This window comes from Equus caballus, chromosome X (genome assembly GCF_041296265.1).
Source record: "Equus caballus isolate H_3958 breed thoroughbred chromosome X, TB-T2T, whole genome shotgun sequence".
In the NCBI taxonomy this organism is placed as follows: domain Eukaryota; kingdom Metazoa; phylum Chordata; class Mammalia; order Perissodactyla; family Equidae; genus Equus; species Equus caballus.
The window spans coordinates 138,675,174-138,686,753 of NC_091715.1; the positions used below are offsets into that span (position 1 = coordinate 138,675,174).

At 37.8% G+C, this 11,580-nt stretch overlaps 1 protein-coding gene across 1 annotated transcript in view; it reads left to right on the plus strand.

The window, feature by feature from the left end:
• The window catches only part of LOC138921954 (FMR1 neighbor), a 33,686-nt gene extending 23,960 nt beyond the window's left edge, over window positions 1-9,726 (plus strand). Inside the window, exons 5-6 of the mRNA XM_070258189.1 lie at window positions 8,233-8,399; window positions 9,560-9,726. Of these exons, the coding sequence (XP_070114290.1) occupies window positions 8,233-8,392 (160 nt within the window). The 3' untranslated portion in view covers window positions 8,393-8,399; window positions 9,560-9,726. The remainder of the gene's footprint in view (window positions 1-8,232; window positions 8,400-9,559) is intronic.
• The last annotated feature ends 1,854 nt before the right edge of the window (window positions 9,727-11,580 follow it).

The window sequence follows — 11,580 nt, forward strand, 5'->3', positions numbered from 1 at the left end:
GAAATGAACCCAGGCTGTGGCAGAGCACTGAATCTTAACCACTAGACCACCAGGGCTGGCTTGTCCTAACTCTAGAGCAGGTGTCAGTTTCAGCTTGCTGCTTAGCTGAATTTCCAGGAACAACGGATAGTTAAGGGTGGATGGGGCACTGTCAGCTTTTCCTGGTAAGCTGATTTTAGAAGGAAGGGGAATAATTGTGTTAGAATGAAGATTCTATCCTTGATACCAAACAAGGCGCTTATATGGAGACCAAAGTGTGCTAAACTCCCCTTTTTGGGAGCAAGATCTCTCTTTAGAACTATCCTTTTAATTCATTTCCTGTTCTTCATTTCAAAGAATAAAGAGAGAGATAAAATATTATAGTAGGTAAAATAAATGGCCTCATAAGAGGAAAATAGATTCAGCAGTAAAATCAGTATGTAGTCATTTGAAAAAGAAAAGAAGCCAAACACAGTTACTTGTCTAAATCAGAGGGGCTAAAAGCCAAATGCAGATCGGCAGTAACAGTGTCTGGGCCTCTTTGTTGGAAGAAGTCTTGAGGCATTGGAAGATGCTCTTCAGCTCCTCCTCCTGCTGGGTCCTGTCCTATATATTAAGTATACATTCCTTCAGGAAAATGCCGTTATAGCTCTCCTCTCTGCCTTCAGTCATAAGAAAAAAGAAATGATGTTTTGACATTTCCCAGCTCCTGCAGTTTGGACAGTTCCTTTTATTACAGATCACCTAAGGAGCTGACAACTAGCAAGGGCTGGAGGGATGAAAAATGAGAAGCAATATGAGCAGGTGGGAGAAATGAAACCAGTTTAGATGAAGAGGATAATCACTTTCCAGAGCCAAATATATTTCATTCTTTTGGTGCCTAGTTCATGCTTTCCATAATTGACCATATTCAGTCACTATTTGCTTGTGCTAGGTATTGTGGAGGGTATAGAGACGTCTAATACCATAGGCCCGACTTTTAAGGAGCATAAATCTACCTTAAAATATATCCCAAGCATGACATATTAAATAACAATATAAGATGAAATATAATTAGGACTACAATGAGCAGTGGCAATAACTTACAAAAGTTCTGAGGCAATGGACGTCAAGATGGTTGAGAGAGAGCAGGGTCAGCTCCACTGTGGAGGTGCTATTTGAGCTTAGTTTTGAAGGGAGGACAACATTTGGGTTAGGTGCAGAGGGGGCCCTTCCACAGAATTCATTATATCTCAATGGGGTCTCCTTGCTATAGACCCCTTAACTGCTTGTCATTTCTAAGCAGAACTGGCTGAAATGCCACCTGGAATAATCTATAACTGAACCTCTAGTTTACTTCTACTCGACTTGAACTCAGGTGTGTTATGAATCAGGTACACTGAGAACCAGCTTGAACTGGTTGCACGTATACAAAAGGGAGCAGAGAGCATTAGTAAAAAGCTTTCTAAGAATTTGCTACTAATAGCCTTAGTAACTCACGTATAAGATGTGTTTTGAAATTCATTACGTCCTCAAGGTTATGTAAGATTTATTTTTATTCTCATTAATAGGGATCAGAAGGCTCATTAGGTTTAAGTGTCACTGGTAGGCTTAAGACTTACATAGAGCTGAAGGAAGAAAAAGATCAGGTGGATAGGGACAAAAGGAAGCAGGGTAGGGGCTCTCGGGGAAGAGAAGGAAAGGCGGGTGGCTGAATTATGCCCATTACAGTAATAGAGTGCTAATAACAGTAGTCTGAAGTGCCAAATTCAGTGTCTAATCTTTATTGGTTTTTAGATAAAGTTTAATCTGTATGCATATGCCAGTTAAACATCTGTGTGTTATATAGTGATAGGATACTTGAGTGTGTACATAGCTTTGGTAAGGTGGAAAATTCAAACATTATAATACCATGCCTATTAAACTCAGATGAAGTGCATTTTCATATTCTTTTTCTTCCTATCAGATTGAATTTGTAACTCTGAATTAAGAAAAAATTCAGAACTCAGTCTGAAAATGACAAAACTATGTTTTCTTTCACTTAATAAAAAGCCATGCTTTTTTTAAGGTTGTAGATCATCTGATACACAGATGATGTAAATAGCACATCCCCCATACACTTTCAACGTTGCTACTTGCCAGATGGCTGTTACTGAAAATTTCTACATTTAGACAAATCTTGCTGCGTGATTCTCTGTATTATAATGTGGTTTTCATTATGCAGATAGTCTTAATACCACTTACTTTCTTAGAATGGGAAGTAAAGAATTGGGAATAAATGTGTCAAAAATTGCCTAAAAATCATCACCCATTGAATTTCAAAAATAGGCATTTACATTTTCAAATCCCCATGTTTGTGTGTTTCATTATACTGTACAGTATAATTAGTAATGTTATTTTGAAAAGCGTTATGCAGTAATTAGCCAACTGCTGAAAGGTTTGAAGTTCCTAGGATTATATACATATGAATTCAGAGAAAGGAAATAAAATCTATAAATTTTAAAAGTATGGCTAGGCTCTAAGAACTTTGAGAAAATATGATCAGATGAGAATGTGAGCAAACTGGAACCCTGCTCTAACATGAGTCACTGTAGATTTGAAATTCACGTAGAACTGGTTCTTCTTGGACCCTGTTCAAGGTAATTTAGCTGCTGAACTAATAAGAGAACCTCATTATATGTGGATTATATGTCTGAGGTGTTCCCATTGCAAGGACTCCAAGGGCAGCATTTTAGAGAATTCTGGAACAGTAGATATGATTAAAAAGAACAGTTTGTTGCCAAGTAACTAATAACTTCATTGCAAAATGCAGTGACCTTTTTTCAGTTCCCATCCAACTTGACCTTTTTGTCACGTAGTACACTGTTGACTGCTCCTGTCTTGAATCTTTCCTTCCTTGGATTTTATTGTTCTTCTTACCATTCTGATCCATCTCAGTTTGCTTTTCTTTCTTCTCCCAGCTGTGGTTGTTTCCCAAAGCCTTATTCTCATCTACCGGAGAATATTACAAGTTTGTAGCAGAAAGAACATTTAAAAAGACCTGAGTTCTAGTTCTGCCTTTGCCACCAGTTTTATGGTGAGCCTAACTTCTTTTGGTATTGCTTTTCTCATAATATTAGAGTAAATAATGAATTAAATAATTTCTAGGGTTCTTTCTGACCATAATATTCTGGGCGATTCTGCATGAATGATTCTTAAATCTGAATCCTGAAATCCTCACCTCTGCCTCTTCCATATTTCCAACCGCTCTCATGAATTAGATGTTCTGTCAGCACCTTAAATGCAACATGTGCAAAACTGAACTTATCTTCTTTTTCTCCCAAGTCGTTTCCCCTTGACACTTGTCCATTTCTGTCAGTGGTTTCATTGGTCTCCCAGGCTAGGAACCTTGGAATTATTTCTGACTGTTTACTTTCCTTTATCCTCAATATATAATCTGTTCTCTTAGTCACCCTGTCATTCTTTAGTTTCCTTTGGAATGAGTCTGGGATTTGTCTCTTCTCTCATTTTATAGTCACAGCTTAGTCCAGGCCTCGTATGCTGTCAGCTACTCTGCTGGGTAAGTGGTTTCAGGAGAGAAGCAAAAGGGAACCAAGATCTAGTAATCTTCAAGGGCTGCCATAACAATATCCCGCAGACTGGATGGATTAACCAGTAGACATTTGTTTTCTCACAGTTCTGCAGGCCAGAAGTCCATGATCAAGATGCCAGCTAATTTGATTTCTGGTGAGGTCTCTCTTCCTAGCTTGCAGATAGGGATCTTTCTGCTGTGTACTCACATGGCCTTTCTTTGATGCAATGAAAGTGGGAAGAGAGAGAAAGAACAAGCTCCCTGGTGTCTCTTTTTATAGTGACTCTAGTTTTACCAACCGAGACCCCACCCTTATGACCTCATTTACCCTTAAATACTTCCTTAGAACCCCCATCTCCAAATATAGCCACACTGGGTGTTATGGCTTTAGTATATGGATTTTAGGGACACAAACATTCAGTCCATAACACAAGGCTAGCTAGCATCCAAAGGCAAAGGCAGGATTGGGAACTGAGGAAGGCATCATAATATGTCCAATCCAAAGAGTTCATACAAGAGAGATAATAACTGGAATGGGACTGCAAGTGGGATTTGGAAGATGGCTGGGAGTTGTGTCCTGGACAAGTTTCTTGGCACTTCAGTAGGAATGTATGGCTGTGCCCTTAGGAAGGAGGGAATTGAGTAAGGATGCTTGCTAGGCCGATTTGTACATATACCTGGGCTCCTAATCTGTTCCTTCTAATCCATCTTGTAATGTCCTGACAGACTTATCTTCTGAAAATACTATTAGTTCGTTTCATTATATCAATCAAGAACTTCTAATGTATTCAAGAATATCTGGAGTCTAGGCCGTGTGCTAGGTGCTGTGAAGGACAAAAAAAGTGAAGCAGATCATGCTGCCTGCTCTCAAGGGACATACAGTCTAATGAGGGATCTGTACAAGTATCCAAGGTAAAAAGTCACACTCTATAAAAAAGGTACAGATAAAACAATAAGAATGTTTGTTTTTTTCCGGTTTATATAGTTTTCTCACATACATTGTCTTATTTGATCTCTAAAACAGAGAGGTACAGGGAGGCTTGACTTCTTGCTTAAGATTTACATGGTGGTAAGGCAAGGACTCCAATCTCTCTTCCGAGTTACTTGCTGTTTCTACTATAGGAAATAGGAAGAAAAAAATGTAGATAAAAACACAATGGCATCTTGTTACTGCAAGTCCACTCAAAGTGCTGTGGCTTTCAAAGTCATCTATACCGGACTCATTCTATAACTCCAATATTATTTCTTGTAACACTCTGTATCTTTTGCTCCAGCCAGGGTGCTATCTTTAGTTTTCTTGGCATACGCCAGGCTTTCTTCTTACCTCTGTTCTTTTGCCCATGTTGCTCCCAGGCCTTGGGATTGTTCTTCTTCATCCTCTTCACTTATTTGAATTCTTTCTAAGTTGCAACTGCCTCAACTCTTCCGTGAAGTGTTTTGCAACTGCTCCAGGTCCCAATATTTTCTCTTTTCTCAGGACCTCTTTCTGCACTTGTATTCTTTCTAACACATAATTATCCTTTGTTTCCTGTTGTTAGTTTTCTTTCTCTGGTTAAATTGTAACTTTCGTAAGGACAAGGGACCAAGCTTCATATTTCTTTGAGTCCAGGACTGTGTTTCCCAAAATGGAGTTCCTGACCATTATCATCATCATCCCTGGGAGCATGTAAGAAATGCATGTTCTCAGCCCCCACCCCACCTACTGAATCAGAAACTCTGGGCTTAGAGCCCAGCAATTGGTGTTTTAACAAGCACAACAAGTGATTCTCATGTACACTCAGGTTTGGGAACCACTAGTGTCTAGGCCGTGTAGTAGGCAATTCGATATATAATGATTGAAATAATCTAGTTAGTCATTTCTCTGGATTTTCTGACTATCTTTGTGACTGCCAATGATAAGTTAAACTTATACAATTTTCTATGTATAAAATTGATGTTATGTTTTTTAAATTATCTTAAAGAATTTATGTTTATATTAATGAATTAGAGATTGTTAAGAAACATGAAAAAATCAGCCCACTAGACCAGTATTTCTCAAACTCTGGTCTGTAGATGGCTTCTATGGAAGTAATCTTGGGAATATTTGACAATACAGATTCTTGGGCTGTACCCAAGCGATTCTAATTTAGTAAGTCTGGGTCTTTGTCTCCTGCCAATCTCTGCTTACTTCTACTTGGACTTATTTCAGTGTGATATAATTATCAGCCTTATATCTGTCTTCTCTTCTAAATTTTAAGCTCTTTGAGGGCAGGTCCCATGTCTTATTCATCTTTATGTCTCTAGTATTTAGAATAGTATTTATTTCATAAACGAGCTATTGTGTCAGTCCGTGAATGAATATGGGGTAACTTGGTCTGTACATTTCAAGTGTGAGTATGCTGGCCACAATATATGACATTTTATATGAAAAGAAGAAAATCACTTCTAGGACACTAGACAAATCATTTCAACCCTTTTTCCCCTTAGGCATTCTCATTATATATTGGGTGGCATATCTAACTTTGCATCTCAGAATGTTAGAAGGCTGAGCCTAAAACCAAGTCCTCTGCAGCCTAGAGCAGTGCACTGGCTTTTGAAAGTAATAAGGCTGTGTTACATTTTTCTTTGTAAATTGAGGTGCAATGTACACTATTACATTTAAAATAAAATCTATGGATAAAGAAAACAGTCATTTTAATTGTTTAAAGTAAGATATATTGAAGTCACAGCATTAGAAAATATGTCCTTCATTTCTTATCTAAAATTCTGAAATTCAGAAAGTTCTGCAAACCTAAAGCTTTTTTCCTAACTCATTTGGCAACAGAACTGAACCTGACCTGACACTCTTTCTAGTCATTATTTAATGCTTATAGTAAGTATTCATTTATTTTGTTGCAGAAATATTGCTGTGTTTGCTTATGAGATGCTACCCCAGACCCCATGACAGTATCATGTAATATTCAGTACGTCATGCTGTATTACCTTTCTAAAATCCGAAATATTCTGCATTCTGAAACACATCTGGCCCCAAGGGACTGAGAACTATGTAGTTGTTTCAGTTATTATTTTTTTTGAGACTGCAGTTAAAAAACACCGTGACATAAAGAGGCCATAGGTAAATCATATAAATATATTTTTGGCCTTCACACACTATTTCATTTATGCCTGGAGATCTTTTTATGATTAATTGAGAAAAAGGTGTTTATTTGCTCCACATCTGTCTTACCTAGTAGAGCTCAGTGACAACTCAGTAATGCAGTTTTAGGGGAGAAAAGTGAGTATTACCTTCAAAGTCATCATTTGAAAGGCAGGCTTGTCTATCTCTGGGCCCCACATGCTCAGAATCTGGTTGCTCAGTATAGTTACGTAGCACTGTCAGGGGTCAGGTGTCCTCTTCTGTGTGCTACCTAGCATTGAGCTGAGGATAGGAATATGTATCTGTCACCTATTCATCATATTGAATGCAAATCTTTCTTTCTTTCTCTTTGGTTTCCATCTTTACCTCTGCCTTGAGCATTTCTATGTTTTTCTCCTTGGCTTGTGTTTAGGTCTTTAGAAAGTGAAAGCTCTATAAACATAAAAATCAACTAACATTTCCTGAACACCCATTGGGTACCAGGCCCTGTGGAGTATAAAAAGTTAAGAGGTAAATTTTTAGCCTGAAGTTATTTCTAAGCTCAGAGGGAAAAAAGAGACAGGTGAGCGTAGTGGATAGAGATTGAACTTTAGACTTAGGCAGATTTGGATTTGAATCCTGGCTTCACTACTGAGTAGTCTGGTGGCTTTGGGAAAGTTGCTTTCCTCCTCAGTGCCTCAGTTTCCCCATCTGAAAAATGGAAATGATAGAAATAGTACCTGCCTCATCAAGTCATCATGAAGACTAAATGAGATCATGTACATGAAGTGCTTATATCCAGGCCTTGACACATAGGAAGTCTATCATGATTGTCGTTATTAGTCATTATTAGCTAATGCTGCAATGTGGTCTAATGGAAAGAGTCTATACTTTAGAGTCAGACAGACCTAGGTACAAATGCCAGCATCTCCGTTTACTGGCTGTGTATGACCTTGAGTGAGTTATCTTACCTTTCTAAGCCCCAATTTAATCATTTGCAAAATAGGAAACACAATATCCACCTTTTAGGATGGTTGTGAGAATTAAATGAGATAAAGTATGTAAAGCACCTGGCCAAATTCTTGTCCTATGATAGGTTCTCAAGTGCCGCCCTTCACCCACTGTCCACGCAAATACAAGGAAGTACAGGATTGAATACCAAATGATGGTAATAGGGGAAGTCCAAAATTGTTAAATTGTAGATGCTAATATAATGTAAACTATTACTATTTAGTTTTGAAGTTCATAGGAGAGAGGTATCCCTATAGGCTAGGAGTGAAAGGGAAGGCTTCTTAGACAAGATAATAGAAGCTGGGTCTTAAAGGGTGGGTAACATTGATGTCAGCAGAGGGAAGTAAGACAGCACTCCTGTTGTGATGGATCAAATGATCAAAATGACTGTATATAGAGTGACAATAGTGATTACAATAATAAATATGAGTGAGCCAGATGTAATACTTCCTATCAGATTTATTAAATCTGGTGAGTTAAACAATCAGGTGGAAATGTGTTAAGAGTTATGTAGGCAAATAACCTTTTCCTTCTAATTTACCATTGTTATTGTTCTATCACTGAAATAAGGTTTCACTTTGAACTTTTAATATTACAGCAAATGGACCAATCATTTACGAAGGAAAGTTAACAGAGTTTTAAAGGATTGGAAGAAACAAAGAAACAAACTAAAGAAGGATACTGAAGTAGTAGAGGCAATAATGGAAGATGAGAAAGGACTAGATGATGGCAAGGAGCAGGAGTCTAAAGTTAATTGACCATAAGGTATAAAGTTGGAGTATGTAATATTTGATTCTTGTTGCCATCATCTTGGTTTGAGTGATGCTTATGTTTTACCCCACAAATGTTTGGACCACAGGAGTATCAGCTTCTGAAATGATATTATCACTAGGGATATCCCAGAATCAAACACTAAGAACTCCCAGGCCTCACTTGCACAGGCTTACAGATACCCTAGCCTTGGCTTGAGCCTCTGCTTTTCAAAATAATTGTGAAGGGCTGAGCAAGAATAAAATGGTTGGTGAGAAAAGAGGTATACTTCAGAGTACTGGACTGGGAGTCAGGAGATTCAGGCTATTAACTAGTGGTGTTTCCATGGGCAAGTAACTTAACCTTTCAGCTCCTTGATACCATCAGCTGAGATTTTTTTGTGTAGCTTAAACAATATAACGTCTATGAAAATGCTTTGAAAATTGCAATGCGTTACTCAAATTTAATGTGTTAATTTCTAGCCTCAGTTACAGAGAAGCGGAGATTAGAAGAACAGACCATTGAACTTAGGCTCAGGAGACTCTGGCTTTAGTCCCAGTTCTGCCATTGTTTACAGTGGGGGCTTGGGAAAATCCCTTAATTTTCCTGGGCCTCAGTTCACCAAGCTGCAAAAGGAGAAGTTTGGACCAGATGAATAAGAAAAGTGACTTATCTCAGGAGAAACAAAAGAAAATCCTTATATAGTATTATATGTGTGTGTATATAACATATTTCTTATATAAGCTGATACGTAAGTGTATATAATAATAATCATACATGTATATTATTATACATACCTATGTATTACTTTGTGTAAGTTTAATGCAGTACATACATGTGCATATGTATGCATGCACACACACGTACACATATGTGACATTATAACTAGACAAACAAAACTTGATTTCTGTGGGCCATTCATTGGGGCATAGAAGTTAATTTTGTTATTCAGAAACTGTCATTGCAATGGTATTTGCTATAGTGTATTTTGTCTGTATGCCTCACAGTAAAATAAGATGATGATACACTGGCAAACTGAAAATACATGTTAGTCATAGCATTCAATATATAGGGTTTGAGAACTTTGTTGCAGTCATTTCCTTTTATTACAAAGTGTGATGTATGTATACTAGTCTTTCTAAGTTGTTTAACTCCATTTTACTTTTCTCCTGTAGCATTACTTTCCCAGTGAGAAGAACGCAAACCATTCAGAGCACAGGAGACTGTCCCAGTCATCTAAACCTGATGGAGCGTTTTTGAAAGACAAAAATTAGTTCTTATTTTTGTCATGTTTACTTCCAAATATAAAATAAAGTTGATAGTTTTGTTTTTGTGCATCAAACCAGAATCCTGATTCTTTTTATTAAAAATAATTTCTATAGAATTTTAAATGCCATATGACAGGCACTGGTGGTGTTTCAGGCCCTAGATAGTGACGAGATTTTTGCAACTTGGGTTATGTTATCAACGTATACTTCTGTTGGTGTTAAATAAGGCAGAGATTTTGTGTTGTTATTCACCTTCTAAAAAAGTGGGGGCAAAAACCCAGTGATCATATTTTACTGTATATGATACTCTATTCATTTTGAGAAAAAGAGCTAATAACATTTTGTAGTAGGGTTCTACTTTTTATTTTATAATTTATAACATTATTTTTTCTACCATAAAAGACAGACTCATAATAGAAAATTTGCTAAATAAGGTTATTAGAAGAAAAAAAGTAAACCATAATCCCGCTACCTCGACAACAGAACTGAACACTGTTATCTCATGTTTTCTTTACTTTTTAAAGAAAACAATTATGTTCTGTGACTACATAACTGATTTTCTTTAAAGTTATATCTTTCTTTATGATTCACTTTACTCTTTTGAAATGTATGGGGCTCAAGTTTACCTGGGCTTGTTGCTCATTCATTCAGTATTGATTGAGTCTCTGCTATGGGCCATGCACTTTCTATGGACTAGGGATATAGTCACAAGCAAGATAGACTTGGCCTTTCCCTCATGGAGTTCACAGTCCAGCTGGGGAGGAAGCCAGATAAAGAGGTAATGACAGGACTGTGTTAGGAGGAGTACCACGTTCTATGGGAGCACATCGCAGGGGCATCTAGCCCAGACTTCAGGAAGAGACATAAAATGAAAGGTAAGAAGGATCAACAGACACTTGCCATGTCATCACTGCGTGGTGGGAGAAGTGTTTCAGAATGTGAAGGCCCAAAGGCATGGAGTATTTGGAGCACTGCAAGTAGTTCAAGATGGCAGCAACTTCAACTTCGATGTTAGATCGGAAGAACTTTATAACCCACATGAAAGAGTCAGATATTATCCTGTGGACAGAAAGGAACCAATGAAGGGTTTTAATCAAAGGAAGGATATTGTTAGATTTACATCCTGGGAGGTCACTCTGGCAATTGTGTGAGAATTGAACGTGAGCGACACTAGAGTCAAGGGAGCCAGTTATGAGGTGGTTATATTAATATGGATGAGAAAATACGGTATCCTGGACTAGCGTAGTGGCGCCGTGGATACAGGTAAATAGATTTGAGAGCTTTTTAGCGTGTAGCATCAGTAGGACTTGGTGATTAATGTGTATGTGGGAAGAAATGAGAAGTTGAAAGGGGAGTATGAGTTTCAGGTTTCTAAATGACAGGCCGACTGGAAAGATAGTGGTACTATTCACTGAGGTGGGACAATGAGAAGAAGGGCAGGTTTGGCAGGTGAAGGTGAGTCATTTTTGGGTAGGCTGTGTGAAGTGCCTGTTGGCCATCCAGGTAGAGATGACTAGTAGGCAGTTAGATATATGGGTTTGGAGCTCAGGAGAAAGATCTGGCTAGATAGAGAAGTTTAGGAGTCATCAATATATAGATGATAATTGAAGTCACAGTGAATGATTTCAACCAAGAAGAATAAGAAAAAAAGAAGGGACTGGAATATAATTCAGAGAAACACAGCATTTAAAGGATGGTCATAAGTAGTGTAGCTGTCATGGAGACTGAGAAGTATGAAGAAAAGCAGGAGAGAGCAGTATAATGAAACCCAAGAGGATGGCATGTTTCAAGGAGGAGGGAGTGATCAACATTATCAAAATTCTGATTCATTTCCACTCGATTTGGTAACACAGAAGTCGCTGATGTCTTTAACAGTAGCGATTTCAGTAAAGAGGTAGGAACAGGAACTAGATAACTTTGAGTTGCAG